We start from the raw sequence: 22174 nt of genomic DNA, 5'->3' as shown, positions 1-22174 counted from the left end.
CCCCGGTGAATATGTCGACACTTTATTAGCTTTAAAATATGTCGCATTTATAGTAACTTTTACCCTCAAAACTTCATTCGAAACGCTAAAAGTACTTGTAACTAAGCAGAATCGGACCTATGTGAATATGAAAAATAAATCTTATTTTTACGTGAGGAATCCCCCCACGAGAAATGGCACATATTTTTCGAAACACTCTGTATAAACAAATGAAGAATATCAGATTTTTTAGTAACTAAATGGTAGAAACTCACAAAAAAATATATTTCTGACAGAGAAATATGCATGTCTGATTTAATCATTAAAAAAGTTAAAATTCTTAAGCCCATTAAAAATTTACATATTTTTGTTAATATTTTATATTCTACTACAAGTAGTTGAAACCTGGCGCAGCCGAGCCGCCACGACATCAGGAAAAAAATACTTTTTATTCTTTTTTAATTAAATGAAAAACAAAAAATCCGGCGACGACAGTTTTTATAAAGGAGCCAATTAGCTATCTAAAAAAAGCAACTTTCTAGAGCAAGTCGTTGCTTAAGTAGAGACGACAGAGATAAACATTAGCATTTTATATATGTAGATAATTAAAAATGTGTTTACCAAAAAGTAATAATTACTATGCTGTTTATTACTATCTGTTTTATTTTTAAAACATCGTCAAAATGTTTCATACATATTTCTCTATAAAATATAGCAGGAAAATTTTTAGATTGTCTTTAAAATTTGCGTGGTATTTTCTTTCCTTAAAACACCCTGTGCAATAATGTCGTGTGTAATTTTTTCTAAAATATAATTTTACGGTTAGAGCCATGTCTCCTGAGCATTTTGTTTTTTGGATCATGTCAATACATGCCTTGTTAATTTTTAAGAGCGAAATGAATTTGCCACCAACAATCTTTTTCAATTATTATTTTTTTTAAGTTATTTTTCAATATGACAAGGCGGCTTTGGTGATTATTGTGAACTATATACTACTATGAACTTCCCATAATGTTTGTAACTGGGAAATGCTTGGCAGGAGGGTTAGAAGTCGCGAAGCGGTACCAGCTTCAAATGAACTTCGCTTGGTTTTTCAAGAAAAATGGCATAGCATAACGCAATATGACATATGCAGCCTCAATAACAGTATCTATGAACGGACGTATACAGGCAGTTATAGCAGCCAAGGAGGGTAATACAAAATATTAGGATATTTTTTACATTTTTTTTCTGTTTGTATACTTGGGTGTTACAGATGTTTTCTTCAATATCGTTAGTTCTGTTATCATTATTAATGTTTATTAAAACCAGGACTGTATCGTCAGCCTTTAACGTTTTTTTAATTTAGTATAGAGTATCCAATACAGCGTAATATGACGTTACGGCAATATAAATATATTTTAGGAAAATTTACAGGCGCAATTATTGCACAGGGTGTTTTAAAGTTAAAGTAAAAAAACAACCCCTCGATTAACCCTGTATAATATTCCAAATACTAAGATTTATAGAAAAAACAGTTTACGAATTAAAGTTGATATAATTATATACAGTTCACTAAAAAATTCATGAAAATAGGGTTAAAAATAACGAAAATATGGGTTAAAAATAACACTTTTAATGTGACCAAAAATTTCTCCGTTGTGTTTTTTTGCATCTGAGTGTATTACTTATAAGTTGATGTCAAACATTCTCCACACAACGTTTTGTTCATTTAATATAATATATATCGTTACTCCAAATATTGAAAAAATTATCAAAACAATACCGATATTTTTACATATCGATACATTTACCCATCCATACAATCGAATAAAGCGAGGCGGTCGATCGGTCGGGATCGGAATCGTAATGAGATATCTAGAGGGCGCTTTTTGCGTGTTCCAGGAAATGGAGGAAACGACCAGAAGAAGAGGAGCTGTGTTTGGATCCGGCCGGGCCCGACGAAGACGGCTTAGAGAGGGATCCTCTTGGTATGTTTGCACAAAGTATTTTTTTATATATTATATTATTTTGCTATATATGTTATGCTTTCGTTTTATTACAAAATAATGTTTTATCAAACCTTGCCTGAGAATACTATTTTAAGAATGTAAGCTTTAATATGTTTAAAATATGTACACGTATCATATGGGCCCGGTTTTTCATACTCGGTTTAGCGTTAGTTCAGATTTAAACCAAGTTCGAAATGTTAATAGGTTATTCAATGATTTCTTATCGTTGATCTTAGTTTAAAAATGAGGTACTTGACGATTAAAATTGAGCCAGCCCTTTTCGAGGCTTAATCACGTTATCTTGTTCTTAAGGTGCCGTGCAGAATCCAGCGTAGGCGTTCATCTTTCTCTTCCTCATCAGATGGTTCTATTTGCCACGCCCTTTCTAATTTGAAGTTCAATAAAACACAAAGTTTACTTAATCTGAATGAGTTGCATAGAGAGGCCACTAGCTTTTTAATTTTAACAGCCGGGTGGCCGGGGTTCAAAGATATTAATAAAAGGGCGCCACGAGATTATACTCTATGAACTCGGCATAAAAGGTGTTACTATTAAGTAGACTTCAACACTAACCTCGAACTGTTGAGTGCAACTACCATGAACTTCAAATATTCTATAACTCGTTAAACTTAAGTGACTCTAACTTAACTATGAGACTAGACTGCAAATAATACTACTAAGAATGTTTAAGCAATTTATTAAAATATTAAAAGTTAATATTTAAAGAAATGGAAATGAATAAAAGTTGAAAAGTAGAATAAAATTTAAATCAAGAAAACTAACTAAAAGTATGATGTCATAATCCCCCTTACTTAAACTAAGTACAAAATCCTGGGTGGATTACAAATATCAAATCTAAAATTATACTAATCTAAACAGTCTTACTCTAAGGGTTGTATAAACTTGAAACAACTCGGAAGTTCCTCCGGCTGAGCTATGGTGTATAGCTATGTGTGGCTACGACGGTGTACAGCAGCTCGATGTGATATACTTGAAAACTTCCTCCGACTGAGCTACGGCGTATAGCTACAGGATTGCTAAGGCAGTGTACAGCAGCTCGGTGTACTGTCACTGGAGCCCACGGATGTCAGCAGAGGTACAGGTGAAAGGAAGGTGTTGAGATTTCAAATGGTGAACATAAAAAGCCCTAAATAATATTGGTTGTCTTAGAAAAGAGCCTCAATTATAGAACAAGGACTAGCACAACGTGTAGGAGTTAATAAAGGTAATAAAGAAGGACTAATCAAATCTGAACTTTACCTCAACGAGGGTTTATGATGTCCAACGGGTACCTCTACACGGGCAACAGGATGGAATTCTGGACTGTTCTGTGCACTACGGTCTGGATCGGTCTTGTTGCTCTACAATTACGAACAACCAAATAAGACTTAAGAAAGATAACACTCAACTAATCTTTCTACACCCCGTGGGCGTGGAAAAGTCGAAAACCAGACAACAATATAAACAAAAATCAGTTGAGCATTGACTTAGAATAGTCAGAAGAACCCTTCATACCTTGGAAATATTCGGGGACTTCTTGGGTACGTGGAATCGGGATATCGGCCGGAAAATTTTGGCTATTTAATTCCTTACGGAAATTGGTCGGTGGTCCATGTAAACTCAACAAAATCCAACCACGTCTCTGACCAAATGTGTTTCGGAAGCCTTAATCCTTCTTTACGAAGACCTGCTATTCACCAACAGGGAATGCTTCACGAAACGGCAGCCAGTTCTTCACGACGATATTCTGACTGTGGATACACAAGAAGTGATGCAAGGATTCGATTTCCTTCACAAAATCAGATTTCAACCGGAAATCTCCCTCCAGGATATAGATAGAGAACTATATATCTTGACTAATCCAACTCACAAAAAGGCATAAATAAAAAATGGTGTTTTCTCCTCAGCCATATTCCATATCCGGTCAATGAACGAACTAAACTCAGAAATTCCACAATTAAAAGAACGAATTGCACACTGCGATCCACATCAAAAATAACCAATTTAACTACGAAATTTTATCTGATAATTATAAAATTTCAATAACCAAAACAAAGGATAAATAAATCCAAAAACATCTGATTTGATCTGACAGTGACAAGTGACGGAGGTGATGATCAAAGATATAGAGAGATGGACAAAAAGCCTACTACTGCTGGTGTGCCTGATCCAGTGACAATATTGTGTATCTATAGCTGTATATCGCAGTGTATATCGGGTTGCATAATTGTAAAATTTAAATAAAATAATATTTAACAATAAAATTATAGTAAACATGATGCAAAAATAATAGTTATTTGCGATAATTTATGAGCTAGCACACAGAGGTCGTTGCGAGGAAATTTGACTGTTACATATTTAGTGCAGCGACTTGGAGTGCTTGGAAGTCCTGTATGCCTGTCCAATAACGAATATTTCTCAGCCAGGATAGCTTCCTTCGGCCTTTCACCCCTTTTGCCCACCTCCATTTTACCCTGGAGAATTAGACGCTGAAAGTGATAGCGTTCTCCTAGTAGTATGTGCCCCAAATAGGCTATTTTCATCTTCTTGATGATTTCGAAGAGTTTACGTTCGTCTAGACCAGCTCTTCTGAGAATGTCTTCATTCATCACACGGTCGACCCAAGACACTCTTAGCATTCGTCGTAGGGTCCACATTTCGAAGGCTTCAATTTTGTTTATTGTTGCTACCTTCAGTGTCTATGCTTTGACACCATATAACAAAATGGACCAAACATAGCACTTCACCATTCTGTATCTAAGGCTGAAGTTCAAATTCATTTCTGTGAGAAACCTTTGTTTCTATAATCAGGCCTAAGTTTGTACACCCAGGCCACTGGAACGGTCATGGTGTTATTATGTCCCACTCTGATCTTTTATAAAAGGCTCTAACCTATAGATTGTCCAGAAGAATAATCAAAAGAAGGTAAACGGACTAGACTGTCTAGAATATTTCCTAAGACTTTTCCCCTATATTACAGGAAAGTACAGAATCCATAAAGGTTCGACCAAATCCCGGAAATATGATCGAAAACAATCATAAGGGGTCTCAATCGATTAACATTTGCTTAGAAAATTATCAGAATAGAACTGACTCGGGTACCGATACCGATAATATAAAATATAAAGCGGCAGCATTGGCTGCAGGTGTCACTAATAAACGAATCTGTAGCATCAGGAACGGACACTAAAAGTATTTCCGACTTCCACTGTCATTATTTGCTTTAATTTACACAACGTTTCGGTCAGATGTAGCACCTAACTGTTATCAAATGTAATCTAAAATCTAAATCCTAAAACTACTGAGCTTTTGTGATGGTGTTGGAAGCAGTCAAGCGTAACGTTGACCTCTAGGTTTCTATATAGAATAAAATAATATACACAATGTTCTGTGACATCTTTATTTTCGACGAATCACTTCTCAATCTTGTAATATGGATAATATATTATTATTAGCCACTGTTTTACTCTACTTAAAATTAAATTTCTGCTCCTTGTTAAGATTGCAAAGCGTAGACAAGTTTATGTTAAAAAATAATTCAAAATCCAATAGAGAGGATAAGAAACAGAAAAGTATAACTCTTGTATAACTTTGATAGACTCTAGAAAATAAATGCAATTTTTATAACATGGTAAATTATCCTCTATTTCGCAAAATCACTCGAAATGAAACAGAGTTTATAATCGAAACAACAGAAACAACAAGATTTGAAGAGAACTCATTAAAATAGCCATTATACGGTGAAATACACCTTCTTGGGCTCAGCGACTCGCGAACGGTGCGCTAAGTTCTCATCGAATTAGCATCTTAATTAATTTAATAAAAATTAATTAAGCGCCGGGGGTGGATTAGGCCTGTTGACATTCGGGATGAATGAAATAAGATTTTTTTGGCAGTCTGTTTCGTTTCCATTAATATAATGGACGCGATGGAAAATTAACAGGGAATATTTGAGTTTGACGGGATAGGTTGGGACTTTGGGCTGGTGGAGGTAAGGCCTAGTGATTTGAAATTCAAATAAGGTTTGAAGCTTTTGTGTCCCTTTGTTAATGAGCTCTTTCACAAAAAATAAAATACCCAATTCAAGGTAAAAATCTGAAATAGAAGACTATCTTCAGTATATTTATCCAAAAAAAATAGTTCCATGACATTGAATAATTTTTTTATAGGCCCTCAAAATTGCTTTAATTTGAAATAATTTTAGAGTGCCAATTGATGATGTATGAAAAATACGCCCAATCACATTGCAGAACCGTGCTCGTGCGCCAGCCAACAACTGGCAACATTGCGATTTGATTTGACCAGCACCACCTCAACTCAAGGCTAGTCGACATGATATGGGCAAGGCAAATATGGCGGCGAAGGCAGCGCATTATTAAATTGTTTACCTTTAACCTGAAAAGCCGGTAGTGGTTTCTCGTTCCGAAATAATTAATTATCTTTAGTTTGTTGTACTTCTGCAACACGTTTGTTTAGTTCTTAGAGTTCAGTGCATGGTGTGATCAGAAAATTGCGATAAAATAACAGTGTAATAAAAATCCAAACCAGACATTCCACATAGGGAACTTCAAACTTTTGTGCTTGTCGTACTCCTCTATTATTAATTATTTTATGGTAAGAACTAGAAGTATTTATCAAGATATTACACCTAAATGAGTAAAAAGCCTTCGCCGCCAGTCTGCATATTACTTTATAATGGTTACTTACAATAATCAAAAGATAGGTATTAAAGGGTAGGTATTAACATTTTATTGTAGCATGCCTTTTACATGCTCTGTTCCAAATTGTCACAGGAATTATAGAGGGGGTCCCAAGATTTCTGCTTTTATATTCCCCAAAAATGACGAGCTTCGTAAAAAACGGTTGACAGCTATTAAAAGAGATAATTTCACTCCTACTAGTAGTTCTCGGGTAAGAAGCGCATTAAATATGCCTCAAAAAGACCAAAGGCAAAAAAAGCCTCTGTTACCCTAGTGAGGATGTAGTTATGGCTACTGCTTACACTTACCTCACTATAAGTAAAATATTGGAAGAAGAATCAAGCTTTTTACATCAAAAAGATCACAGAAAGATATTGACAACATTGACATTTGAAAATATAAATAGCCTGGATGTAAGTCTTTTTTTAGGTCACAATTGCCCCTCACATACGTCAGAATTTATTATTAAATTCATCTTGTTCAGAATATCCAATATTTTATTGAAGAACTATGCAAAAAAAAGGAATGACGTCTTTACCACAAAGACAATGCCCTATCTAAAGAGAAAGAGTAAAGAAAACTAAGCTAAGCGTAAGTTTTACTTACGAACCCCCAAAAAGGTATTTAGTTTTTTTTTCTATATAAAATCTTGAAACACATATTATATTTTTTATTTATCCTCACCTATTATAGTTTAAATTTATTCCCATTTGTGTAATGCTGCAAAACATAGAAAAAATATTCCATATTTTTTGACCCAAGTCAGTGCAGTTTATAATTCCAAGAGCATTTACCAAGGCTTTTACTAAGACAAGTAACTTCCTATACTGTCCATAATAATATATATTTATCAAACGTTCAGTAAATTCTAAACCATGGTAGGTAAGTAAATATTTAGTTTATATTGCTATTTTCGGTCATATATTTCTGGTTATTTCTTTTTCCGATGATTTTGAACACCCTATATATGCTACCTCAAGTTTGAATATTTTAACACTACCTATTTTCTGAGAAAGCAGACCTTTTTATAAAAAGTAACTAACTGATGTTTTTATAAAAGTAATAATACAAAAAATGCCATACTTATGTAGAGAACTTTAGACTCCCTGTATATTAAAAAATTAGTGAAATATTACGTAATCTAACCCGACATTTGTGTGAAAAATGTCTATTTGGAAATAAAACAGGTTTTAAAATACGCGCCAAATAAAGCACTTCTATCTCCACCATATTGGAAAAGGTTGAATGGCCTTGTGTGGAGGTGGTGGTGGGTCAGCATGGTGGCCCGGCCGCAGCCGTGTTGCCGTTTCTCAACATGCCAGGTGTGACGTATTAAAAATAAAGTGCGGATTTTTATTCTGGGCTTTTTTGTTTTTATTTATTTTCGTAAGAACGACTTCAAATTTTTCGAAAGTGAGATAACAGAAAATTCTAGAATTAATTGCTTTATTCAATTATGCTAATTCCAAAATATAGTGAAAGAGCCCATTGTGATTGATTAGAGTTATAAATTTTAACTAAGAATAGGGTAAGTCAACGATATAGCAAAGTCCAATATTTCGTTTGTTTTGCGACTAACACACTTTTTCTAGATTTCCACATTTCAGCAGTAGCATTGAGACTAGAATCGTAATAGATCTTCTGGGTTTCTATATAGAACAAAGCAATTGAACTACAATGTTCTTCTCTGACATCTTTATTTTCGACGAATCACATCTCAATCTTCTAATACAGATAATTACTCTACTTAATAATTAAATTTCTGCTCCTTGTTAAGACTGCAGAGCGTAGACAAGTTTTTGGTAAAAAATAATTTAAGATCCAATAGAGAGGATAAAAAACAGAAAAGTATAACTCTTGTAAAACTTTGATAGGCTCTAGAAAATAATTGCAATTTTCATAACACAGTAAATTATAATCTATCTCGCAAATTTACCCGAAATGAAACAGGGTTTATAATCGGAACAGTTTTAAGTCAAGATTTGCACAAACCTCATTGAAATAGCCATTATACGGTGACATACACCTTCTTGGGCTCAGCGAACCACGAGCGGTGCGCAACGTTCTCCTCGAATTAGCATCTTAATTAATTTAATAAAAATAAATGAAGCGGCGGGGGTGGATTAGGACTATTGACATTCGGGCTGAATGAAATGAGATTTTTTGGCAGTCTGTTTTGTTTTCATTAATATAATGGTTGCGATGGAAAATTAACAGGAAATATTTGAGTTTGACGGAATAGGTTGGGACTTTGGGCTGGTGGAGAAAAAGCCTAGTGATTTTAAATTTAAATAATGTTTGACAATTTGAAGCTTGAGTGTTATTTGTGATTGATTAGAGTTATGAATTTTAACTAAGAATAGGGTCAGTTAACGATATAGCTAAGTCAAATATTTCGTTTGTTTTGCGACTAACACACTTTTTCTAGATTTTCAAATTTCAGCAGTAACGTTGAGAGTCGAATCGTAATAGATCCTCTGGGTTTCTATATAGAAAAAAGCAATTTCCACAATGTTCTTCTCTGACATCTTTATTTTCGACGAATCACTTCTCAATCTTCTAATACAGATAATTACTCTACTTAATAATTAAATGTCTGGTCCTTGTTAAGACCGCAGAGCGTAGACAGGTTTATGGTAAAAATAATATAAAGTCCAATAGAGAGGATAAAAAACAGAAAAGTATAACTCTTGTATAACTTTGATAGGCTCTAGAAAATAATTGCAATTTTCATAACACAGTAAATTATAATCTATCCCGCAAATTTACCCGAAATGAAACAGGGTTTATAATCGGAACAGTTTTAAGTCAAGATTTGCACAAAACTCATTAGAATAGCCATTATACGGTGAAATACACCTTCTTGGGCTCAACGAATCGCGAACGGTGCGCTACGTTCTCATCGAATTAGCATCTTAATTAATTTAATAAAAATAAATGAAGCGGCGGGGGTGGATTAGGCCTGTTGACATTCGGGCTGAATGAAATGAGATTTTTTGGCAGTCTGTTTTGTTTTCATTAATATAATGGTCGCGATGGAAAATTAACAGGAAATATTTGAGTTTGACGGAATAGGTTGGGACTTTAGGCTGGTGGAGATAAGGCCTAGTGATTTGAAATTCAAATAAGGTTTGAAGGTTTTGTGTCCTTTTGTTAATTGTGATTGATTAGAGTTATGAATTTTAACTAAGAATAGGGTAAGTCAACGATATAGCTAAGTCCAATATTTCGTTTGTTTTGCGACTAACACACTTTTTCTAGATTTCCACATTTCAGCAGTAGCATTGAGACTCGAATCGTAATAGATCCTCTGGGTTTCTATATAGAACAAAGCAATTTCCACCATGTTCTTCTCTGACATCTTTATTTTCGACGAATCACTTCTAAATCTTCTAATACAGATAATTACTCTACTTAATAATTAAATTTCTGCTCCTTGTTAAGACTGCAGAGCGTAGACAAGTTTTTGGTAAAAAATAGTTTAAGATCCAATAGAGAGAATAAAAATCAGAAAAGCATAACTTTGATACGCTCAAGAAAATAATTGCAATTTTCATAACACAGTAAATTATCCTCTATTTCGCAAAATCACCCGAAATGAAACAGAGTTTATAATCGAAACAGTTTTAAGTCAAGATTTGGAAAAAACTCATTAAAATAGCCATTATACGGTGAAATACGCCTTCTTGGGCTCAGCGAATCGCGGAAGGTGCGCTACGTTCTCCTCGAATTAGCATCTTAATTAATTTAATAAAAATTAATGAAGCGCCGGGGTGGATTAGGCCTGTTGACATTCGGGATGAATGAAATGAGATTTTTTGGCAGTCTGTTTTGTTACCATTAATATAATGGACGCGATGGAAAATTAACAGGGAATATTTGAGTTTGACGGGATAGGTTGGGACTTTGGGCTGGTGGACAATTTAAAGTTTTTGTGTCCTTGTGTTAATTGTGATTGATTAGAGTTATGAATTTTAACTAAGAATAGGATTAGTCAAAGATATAACTAAGTCCATTATTTCGTTTGTATTGCGACTGACACACTTTTTCTCTATTTCCACATTTCAGCAGTAGTACTGGGAGTCGAATTGCAATAGATCCTCTATGTTTCTGTCTCGAATAAAGTAATTTCCACAATGTTTTTCTCTGACATCTTTATTTTCGACGAATCACTTCGCAATCTTGTAATACAGATAATTACTCTACTTAATGATTAAGTTCTGTTCCTTGTTAAAACTGCAGAGCGTAGACAAGTTTATGGTAAAAAATAATGTAAAATCCAATAGAAAGGATAAAAAACAGAAAAGTATAACTCTAGTATAACTATATGATAGACTCTAGAAAACAATTGCAATTTTCAAAACACGGTAGATTATAATCTACTCTGCTAATTCACCCGAAATGAAACAGGGTTTATAATCGAAACAGTTTTAAGTCAAGATTTGCACAAAACTCATTAAAATAGCCATTATACGGTGAAATACACCTTCTTGGGCTCAGCGAATCGCGAACGGTGCGCTACGTTCTCCTCGAATTAGCATCTTAATTAATTTAATAAAAATAAATGAAGCGGCGGGGGTGGATTAGGACTGTTGACATTCGAGCTGAATGAAATGAGATTTTTTGGCAGTCTGTTTTGTTTCCAATAATATAATGGTCGCGATGGATAATTAACAGGAAATATTTGAGTTTGACGGGATAGGTTGGGACGTTGGGCTGGTGGACAATTTAAAGTTTTTGTGTCCTTGTGTTAATTGTGATTGATTAGAGTTATGAATTTTAACTAAGAATAGGATTAGTCAAAGATATAACTAAGTCCATTATTTCGTTTGTATTGCGACTGACACACTTTTTCTATATTTCCACATTTCAGCAGTAGTACTGGGAGTCGAATTGCAATAGACCCTCTATGTTTCTGTCTCGAATAAAGTAATTTCCACAATGTTTTTCTCTGACATCTTTATTTTCGACGAATCACTTCGCAATCTTGTAATACAGATAATTACTCTACTTAATGATTAAGTTCTGTTCCTTGTTAAAACTGCAGAGCGTAGACAAGTTTATGGTAAAAAATAATGTAAAATCCAATAGAAAGGATAAAAAACAGAAAAGTATAACTCTAGTATAACTATATGATAGACTCTAGTAAACAATTGCAATTTTCAAAACACGGTAGATTATAATCTACTCTGCTAATTCACCCGAAATGAAACAGGGTTTATAATCGAAACAGTTTTAAGTCAAGATTTGCACAAAACTCATTAAAATAGTCATTATACGGTGAAATACACCTTCTTGGGCTCAGCGAATCGCGAACGGTGCGCTACGTTCTCCTCGAATTAGCACATCTTAATTAATTTAATAAAAATTAATGAAGCGCCGGGGGTGGATTAGGCCTGTTGACATTCGGGATGAATGAAATGAGATTTTTTGGCAGTCTGTTTTGTTTCCATTAATATAATGGTCCCGATGGAAAATTAACAGAAAATATTTGAGTTTGACGGGATAGGTTGGGACTTTGGGCTGGTGGAGGAAAGGCCTTAAATAAATAATAAATAAATAAATAAATGCCTTTATTGTCAAAAAATTTTTCAATTTGTAGACAAAGGTAAACTAACAAAGTAAAAAAACAAGGTACACAAACAAACAAACAAAAGATAATACAAAACATTATACAAATAATATTGTCAGTCTTATTGTTAAAATAAACATTTATAAATGTTTATAATGTCAAAAAACAAAAAATAAAAATAATATTCAAAAATATTTAGCTAGTTTATAGTAAAATATCAATGACCTCTAAATAAATTCATTTCGATGTCATTAGTAAATATAGCAATAGCAAACATTAGACCAGTGTTTACAAGATCAAATTTGACTTTCAAAATATAATTCATTTACGGCGTAGAAAGCCTTGTGTAGTAAATAAGAGTTCAATGCTTTGCGAAATGAAAAAAATGATGTTATGGATTTGATTTCAAATGGCAGGTGATTGTGCATTTTTTTCGAGTTGTATAATATTGAACTTTTAACTAACTCTGAGCGTGGGGTAGGTAGATAAAGATCTTGCTCCGCGTTCCTAAGTGGATAAGTGTGAGATGGCCTTTCTTGAGAAGCTGATACATGTTTACGTATTAGGCAAACGGATCAAATATAAATAAGGAAGGAAGAGTCAATATTTTTAATTTTTTAAAAAAGTCCCGGCAATGAGTTCTGCTGTTTAGTCCCAGTGAATATCGAACAGCTCTCTTCTGGAGCCTGAAAATGCGGTCAAATTGAGTCGCACAACACGTACCCCAGAATGGAAAGGCATACCTGAGGTGCGACTCAAAAAGTACATAATAAACAGTTCTAGCCACTGACAAGTTAAGCTCCTTAGAAACAGACCTTAATGCAAAACAGGCAGGGAGAGCTCAATTTTTTCGACAAAGCTTCGATATGTATGTCCCATTTCAGAGAATTGTCCACAACAAGCCCTAAGAATTTTACAGACTTGACGACGTCAATGGTGGTGTTGTTAAGTACAATATGCTGCAACGAGTTTTTATACGACAAAGCTTTAGTTTTAGAAATGTTGAGACTCAGGAGGTTCGAATCGCACCAAGATTTAATGGTGATTAAGTCATTTGATATAATCCTATGAAGTGCCGCGATGTCCTTGTTACTCCAAGTGAAGCTAGTGTCGTCCGCAAAAAGACATATTTTGCCACTGATGTTTATGTTAGCAATGTCGTTAATAAAAAGAAGAAACAAAATAGGGCCTAGTACTGAGCCTTGTGGTAATTTATAAGAACTATTTAAAAAAAATGTATATACCGTGTTCAAAGATCAAAAATTATCTTCCCAGATAATTTATGCAAAAGTTGTATTAGACTTTTTTGAAGAGGCGTTTTTTTTTCATTAGCTGTGTTATTCATATTTACAAATTATATTTAGGAGGTATAAAGCCAATATAACATAAAAAATGATTTATTTTTGACTACAATAAAGTCAATTTGACATTGATTGATAGTATTTGAAGGTGGCATGTTTGACATTCTAATCACGACCGTATTATTTTTTTGATTAATTTAGTATTTTTGTATCTCTCATAACTCAAGAACGCGTATAAATTATTCAAAATGAACAATTTGCTTCATTTTAAGGAGTTTTTATTCATCATTTTACTAGGGAAAACTTATTCATCATTTTCCATAATTTACATGGGATTTTATATGTCCAGGTCGCTGATGCAACAGACTGTATACTAACACACCAAATATTATTTTTTGACTGAAAATTTCAAAAAGTTGGTTAGGCACTTTTAAAAAACACCCCCTATACATTACAAAAAATATACCTTAACCTACAGTCATTTTTGGATACCGTCCGACAAATCTGCATTTTTATTTATCATTTTCTTGGAATCAGCGCAAAGTACCTAGACCGAATCACTCAGTACGTACTTTGTAAAGAATTCTTGCTAAAGTGAAACGATCTCCGCCTCTGGTTCAGGTAAAAAACGTTATTAAAACCCGCACCTGCCTATACCACGAAATCTACAGAGACGTAGTCGTACTTTGGCAGCCCTTCGACCTTTTCATCCCGGTACTGGTTGCCATGTGCTCCGATTTTGACCGAAATTCTGACAGTTAACAACCGGTCACCGGACGGTAGACGTAGAATTATACTATTTTTAATTTGTTTTAAACGTGATTTACATATTTATCTATACCAATATTGCGTTAGTTGGATATTTTTAACTCGTAACTGTTGCTTTGTGTACGTGAACAAGTAAATTCGTGGTTTTAGTAAAGGAACTAGCGAAGTAAATAAGTCTTGATTTATTTACATGACAAAAACAGTATTTTTACATGTTTTTCGAAGCGATCTCTGTGAGTGTAACGTTTTTAAGTGAATCTCTAAGCGAAAGTGGAAAGTATTGTGTTTGTTGGTGGTGTTTTAGTGAAGTAATAAGCGGCAACAACAAATGTTTGCGGGAAACAAAAAGCGCTTTCTCAGACAAAAAGCGTTGAAAGCGTCTGTATCATGCGATTGTTTGAGCGTGGAAGTAAAATGTAAGTGGATCTTTTGAAATGGGGTTTTGTTAAATACAATTAAAAGGCTTTTGAAAACGGGATGGTTTATTATTTATCTGAACTGTTTATATACTAAATAAATCAAATTTTATTTTTTATTACAAAACAAACCAATTTCTATGTTTTTGTTATTAATGTATTATTTACATTTAAAATAACGCGATGCTTTTGTGAGGATATTCTAATTCTGTAAATTTATAAACTGTTAATATACCGGGTGCGTCTTAAAAGTGGGTCAGCCCTATAGCTTTTTTTATTTTTTTTTAGATAAAAAAACGAGATTTGGTATGTTAGTATATAACATAAATTAGGAATGATTGACGTATTCAACATTGTTTTGGTCACTTCCTGTTTCACCGGAAATGACTACAATTTTTGATTGTTAAATGGCACCGTTGGTATTTTTTTACTTACGCGACCTTACATATCTATTGTGTGTTCCCCTTTCTTGAGTTATAACGGGTTATAACTCTCATCATACAGTTTCAGGGCTTTACCAAAAGCCAGTATCTGAGACGGCTCTACAGAGGCCAGCTCTCCATCCTCGACATCAGCAGTACCAAAGTTCATGGCACGAACGGTCGTCGTCTCAGTGATTTGGTTTGGTTTGGTTTGGGGTTCTGTTGTTTCCCCATTTTCCCCACAAAATCTGCATTCGCCGTTGCTGCTCAGCTTCAGCCTACTGAGGTGTTCAAGGAAAATCTTTGAGTTTTCTCGGTCGGACACTCTGAATAGAACTTATAGCCTAAGAGCTGACGACATATTTAGAGAACATATTTTAGGCAAGCTAGAATAACTAAAAATGTATAGTTTATTAACTGGTGAACCCAGAATCCTAATGGTGGGTTCATACAGCCAAATAAAATAAAATAAGAATAAAATAAAATAAAATAAGAAAGTTGGTTATATGGGATACCGTACATGCGTTCATACAGCCAAATAAAATAACAAATAAAATAAGAAGTCTTTATCTTTTAACTTCTTGTTTTATTTTATGTGAAAACGGCTTTGCGCACGCTTAATTCTAACCTACAAATATTTTTAGTTTGGATTTAATTTATTTTATAATTTCACATAAGTAAAATGTATAATATAGTAGGCAACGAATAAATAAATATACTATAAATAGTAAAATTACTATAAACAATCGTAAAAGTTAACTTTTATCCAGCCTCATCGTACTGCGCATGAGCAAATATATATTTCTTATTTTATTTTATTTGACTGTATGAACGCACACAAATAAGAATTCCTTATTTCTTATTTTATTTTATTCTTATTTTATTTTATTTGGCTGTATGAACCCACCATAAGTCTGGCTAGAGGGTTGGAGGTATTTCGCTACTGCGCAACCCATAACATTTGCAAAAAAAATAAATCCAAAAAACATTCTTTAGGCAACTTGAAATTTGTTTATTCTTAAATTTTAGAATCTATTTAACCTAGAAATAAGTATGCCAGACTTTTTTTTCGGGTTTAAAGTGTAACCCGACCGTTCCAAATATGTTTAATTATTATACCTGGAAAACATACTTTAAGCATTCTAAAATTTTTACAGCGAGTTTATTAGATGATATTAATAAATATGTGTTAATTGCCAGACGAATTCAATGGAATTTAATACTTGCCAGACGCGAATAAAGATTTTAAATGAGCGCGATAAGAAAGTCTTATGAGTATCTATCAGCGCGAGAAAGATAGTTAATTGAGACCCGGTCGGCAGCCGATGCGGCTGACGTAACAGCATTTTGGAGACCTAAAAGTTTAAAAAAACTAACTAATATTGAATGAATAAAAAGAAACATTTTTTAATAAAAATGTGTGATTGAAATCCTTTCAATAAGAAGACATTTTAATTTAAGTATTTTGTATCTGAAAGAATAAAAAGACGAATAATTATTTAAAAATTAGCATAATATAAAATATTTTTTTTCAAACGTCACAAAAGTATAATTATTATCTTACTTTTGAATCTATTTAGAAAGATTAACAATGGTACTTTAATAAAATTCCAGAATACTTATTTTTTTAGCACTGTACATAATACTCTTTTGTCGGGACTACGTTTTCTGGTAAAACCACTTCTTTAAATTTTAAACCATGTTGTTGGCGCACTTATAAAAATTCTTTGCATTTTTGTAGTCTGCCTTCATCAAAAACAATAACTTTGTCACTAGTAACTTTTTTACAAACTACACAACTTAAATGTTTTTTATCCATTGTGATTTAGTAGTTAGTAGCGAAATTAGTAGTTACTAAAATATTTATTTGCAGTAATTATTCTAAACTGTTTACACTATGCATGTCAATATTTAATTTATAAATACATATTTGTACATGGTAACTTAATTTCAACAAAATAATCTCTGAATTAAAAGCCTGCAAATAATTGAAATGAAACCGAAAAAAAAATTGTTTTTATGAAAATTTGAAGTACCTACTCCAAAATACTGTTACGTCAGTCGCATCGGCTCATCATTATCGGCTGCCGACGGGTCTCAATAAACTATCTTTCTCGCGCTTATAGATACTCATAAGACTTTTTTGTCGCGCTCATTTAAAATCTTTATTCGCGTCTGGCAAGTATTAAATCACACTAAATTCGTCTGGCAATTAACACATATTTTTTAATATCATCTAATAAACACGCTGTAAAAATTTTAGAATGCCTAAAATATGTTTTCCAGGTATAATAATTAAACATATTTGGAATGGTCGGGTTACACTTTAAACCCGAAAAAAAAGTCTGGCATACTTATTTCTAGGTTAAATAGACGCTAAAATTTAAGAATAAACAGATTTCAAGTTGCCTTAAGAATGTTTTTTGGATTTATTTTTTTGCAAATGTTATGGGTTGCGCAGTAGCGAAATACCCCCAACCCCCCAGCCAGACTTAGGATTCTGGGTTCACAAGTTATTAAAGTTTTTTTTTTGTTATTCTAACTTGCCTAAAATATGTTCTCTAAATATGTCGCCAGCTCTCCGGTTATTATATCAAATGTCAACTTTAGACATATTCGCTTTAAAAAACATCGTATTTTAAATTTCAATCTAGGGTGCCATGGCTGTGTTAAAAACACTAATTTTTAATCAAGGAGCCTTGGAAAAATAAATTTGATAATCTAATGTTTTAGTGTCTTGTCCATAGCCGGTTAAAAGTTGCCCAAATCGTATTTTTAATATCTCAATTTTTTCAAATGGAACTAGGATGGCTCATTAGCATATTTGGAAAAAGAATTTTTCTACGAAAAATTTGGTATCATTTCGAGTCAAATTGTCGTTATGAAACGCATGTTACAATTTTAAATAAACCGCATATGGTTTATTTAAAAAAAAAGTTTGACATATGATATGTGATTCTATTCAGAGTGTATTTTCTATGGAATAAAGTAAAAAAATACGGAGGGTGCCATTTAAAAATTAAAAGTCGTAGTTATTTCCGATGAAACAGGAAGTGACCGAAAAGAATTGAATAGGTACATCAATCAATCCCATTTTATGTCATATACTAACATATCAATTTTTTTTATCTGAAAAAGTAAAAAAGTTATAAGGGTGAGCCTGGAGCTCCTTTTGAGACGCACCCGGTATAAATATTGATGTTTTGAAATACAGTATAATAAAAAGAATACAAAGGCAAAATATATTAGAAATGTCAGTCCATGATTTTTTTTGTCAAAGGATTAGTTATACAAGGGAGTCCAAAAAATGTGTGTACACTATAGGGCAGTGGCGGATACAGGGGGGGCCATGGGGCCCGGGCCCCCCCTAAAATCTGTAAATTAGGTTAAATATTAGGTTTTTGGGTTAAAAATGGCGCCCTAAAAGGCATATTTGGCATTATTTTTTATTTGGGCCCCCTCTAAAATAAATTTCTCTATCCGCCCCTGCTATAGGGATCGTACTATATAGGGATCTCGTAATCCAGAAGAGGTTTGGTTTGGTTTGGTTGCGCCTTGCTGAGACCTACATAAATTAAAAGTCGTAGTTATTTCCGATGAAACAGGAAGTGACCGAAAAGAATTGAATAGGTACGTCAATCAATCCTATTTTATGTCATATACTAACATATCAATTTTTTTTATCTGAAAAAGTAAAAAAGTTATAAGGGTGAGCCTGGAGCTACTTTTGAGACGCACCCGGTATAAATATTGATGTTTTGAAATACAGTATAATAAAAAGAATACAAAGGAAAAATATATTAGAAATGTCAGTCCATGATTTTTTTTTGTCAAAGGATTAGTTATACAAGGGAGTCCAAAAAATGTGTGTACACTATAGAGCAGTGGCGGATACAGAGGGGGGGGGACATGGGGCCCGGGCCCCCCTTAAAATCTGTAAATTAGGTTAAATATTAGGCTTTTGGGTTAAAAAAGGCACCCTAAAAGGCATATTTGGCATTATTTTTTATTTGGGCCCCCCTAAAATAAATTTCTGTATCCGCCCCTGCTATAGAAATCATACTATATAGGGATCTCGTAATCCAGAAGAGGTTTGGTTTAGTTCGGTTGCGCCTTGGTGAGACCTACATAGTCGAGTTGGGTTGGAATCGAATGTTGGGCCGAAATTTAAAGAATCCCAATATTTTCCGGAATTAGTTTTTTTTCTGTTTCTCTTTGGAAAAAATATATATGACAATACAATTTCACGTTTTTATATCTACTATGCCTGCTCTTTAACGTTTCGTTTGCGAGATACCATCATCCAGTTTATTTATTTAAATAATAAAGAACAACGGCATACGGTCGAGTCGGCCGCTGCTGACACGTATACGTAGACGTAAAGAATCTTTTACGTGTATAAAAAATAAGAAATATCAGAAATGCGCATGCGTACGTAAACGTTTACGTGTTTTTAGGCCGACTCGACCGTATGCCGTTGTTCTCTATTGACTTGGATTTTTTATTTTATTTTTAAAAGCGTAAAACCTACCAAACAAATTGATGTAGACTATCCAAAGGTTTGTAATGAGTTAGAGAGAGATGGGTTCCTATATGGGTCATTGTAATTATTTGTGTTTAACAAACAAACTTAAACATTTTTTTGGGTAGGTATGATACTTTATTGCATTTGGGAGAGGTCATTACCTTTTTAAAATGAACATAAAAAGTCGGGTCCATATATAAAAAAAATACAGTTGATGAAGGTTTTTAAAAGAAACAAAACGTCAGATTGAAAATAAAAAATATCATCAACTTTTAGAACAGAAAAAGTAGCAATGGCAATGCAAAATATTGATATACAGGGTGGTCCGAACTGTATTCCGGAAACTTCGGCAGCATATTCTACAGTTAAAAATAAGTAAAAAAGTTCGTATAAATGTATGTCCTAAAATGCTTACTTTCAGAGATACAGAGTGTAGAAGTTTCATTTTTATTTCGATTTTTTCTAAATAATTTCTGAAGTAACGTCAACATTTGGATGAAAATTGGTGTCTGGGAGTTTTTTGACATGAGAAAATTGATTTTGGTGTCAATATGACTCCTATTAGTAGAAGGCGCCACCTACATGTGTTTAACTGTTTTAAAGCGTAATAACTTTTTGTTCGTACCTGTATAACACTACCGAGCGAAAAAATATACATGTCTGTGACTTTTTACGTAAAAAATATCTCTTTGTAAAAATCGCTACGAGCAACCGTTCTTAAAATATTTAGAATGGAAATAGACAATACATGTCATTATTGACGAAAAATAAACAACGCGCATTGAGTAGATAGTTATTTCACTGAAATAATAAATTTGGGAAATTTTTATTTTTTTAAATTGATCATAAATTTTTCTGCAAAAATGATGAGAAAACAGTTTCTGTTGAACTTTTGGAACAAAAACTTTTTAATTTTTTTTTAATTTATATCAACGATGACAGGTATTGATAATTTCGATTGCAGATATCTGGAAAACCATTACTCCTAGCGATTTTTACCAAAAGACCTTCTTCACGTAAAAAACGTCGTAAATGTATATTTTTTTTCTCAGTAGTTTTATATAGGTACGGACGAAAATTTATTACTCTTCAAACCAGTTAAAAAATATGTAGATGACGCCCTCTACTAGTAGGAGTCATATTGACATCAAAATCAAATTTCTCATGTCAAAAAACTCCCAGACACCAATTTTCATCCAATTATTGACTTTACTTCAGAAATTATATGGAAAAAATTGAAATAAAAATGAAACTTGTACACCCTGTATCTCCGAAACTAAACATTTTAGAACATACAATTATACGAACTTTTTTACTTATTTTTATCTGCAGAATATGCCGCCGAAGTTTCCGGAATACAATTCGGACCATCCTGTATATTTGTATTGTTATATACAGGCTGCTACAAATTCGGGGTACGAGCATTGGTATAACGGTATCGGTAACCGTAATAGATAAGAACATGGCTAAATTGTCGTTACTTTTTAGAAAATCAAAAAACTAATTGCATATTCTCATAACCACTTTATTAGGGTTATCTGACAGTATTTTTAGATTTTTAAATTAGCCGATAATTTGTGAGATACATAGGCCAACTTAATTGTTTGAAATACGGACCTGCATTTTTTATTTCAGGTTTTGAAAGACTAAATACAATGGTATGCCACACTTATTACTTTTTTTTTGTTTCGGGCATTTAGACACAATTTATTTAAAGTCCTGCTCTGTTTTTGTTATAAATAATTAATCTTTTAATCGTTACAATATTTATTTATTTAATTATTTACTCATTACAAACACCTATTGAGGTAGCTACATGCAAAGGCCCAAAGAAAACAAATACAATTACAATTACTTAAAACTAGACATGTACTACAAAAGTACATAAAAATAATATAAAATAAAGTTTATATAATAATAAATAAAGTAAATAAGTAACAAAGTACATAACATTTAATTTATAAAATGTGCAATAAAAAAACAATGAAACCTATCACACCAGATTTGTCTCCTGATGCACCAACAAGATGCGCCTAAGTTCGCCAAACCTAATGCTAAATATATCGGGAATTGTGTTCCCAGACAACATATCATTACAAATGGTGAGCATAAACGTGAATGGCGAGGGGCTTCCACCCTCAATGTAAAAAAGATTAAACACACTCACTCTCAACCTAATCTTTGGTACCCTAAATTTGATGCTATTAATCAGACCACAGTCAGCATATTTTAAATTATTAAGAATGTTATATATAAAGATGACAGCATGTGTCCTTCTCCTAGAGGCCAGCGAAGTTAAATGAAATGTTTCCAACATTGATCTGTAAGAGATCATTGTTGGATACATATTGTTTCTTTTAATGTAAATATAACGAAGGAAACGTTTTTGAACCTTCTCAATCTCGTTACTGTGAGTGTAACAATTGGGAGACCAGATATTTGACGCATATTCAAGATGCGGTCTTACAAGAGAGGTATAAAGTCTTGTAGTTGATTGTAT

The 22174-nt window shown here is 33.2% G+C and overlaps 1 protein-coding gene across 1 annotated transcript in view; it reads left to right on the top strand.

The window, feature by feature from the left end:
• The window catches only part of LOC115885626, a 567259-nt gene that overhangs the window by 443247 nt on the left and 101838 nt on the right, over positions 1-22174 (top strand). Inside the window, exon 12 of the mRNA XM_030904592.1 lies at positions 1864-1949. Within this exon, the coding sequence (XP_030760452.1) occupies positions 1864-1949 (86 nt within the window). The remainder of the gene's footprint in view (positions 1-1863; positions 1950-22174) is intronic.

Source organism: Sitophilus oryzae, unplaced genomic scaffold (genome assembly GCF_002938485.1).
Source record: "Sitophilus oryzae breed Bouriz unplaced genomic scaffold, Soryzae_2.0 scaffold_404_pilon_pilon, whole genome shotgun sequence".
In the NCBI taxonomy this organism is placed as follows: domain Eukaryota; kingdom Metazoa; phylum Arthropoda; class Insecta; order Coleoptera; family Curculionidae; genus Sitophilus; species Sitophilus oryzae.
This window is presented reverse-complemented; position numbering and strand designations above follow the sequence as displayed.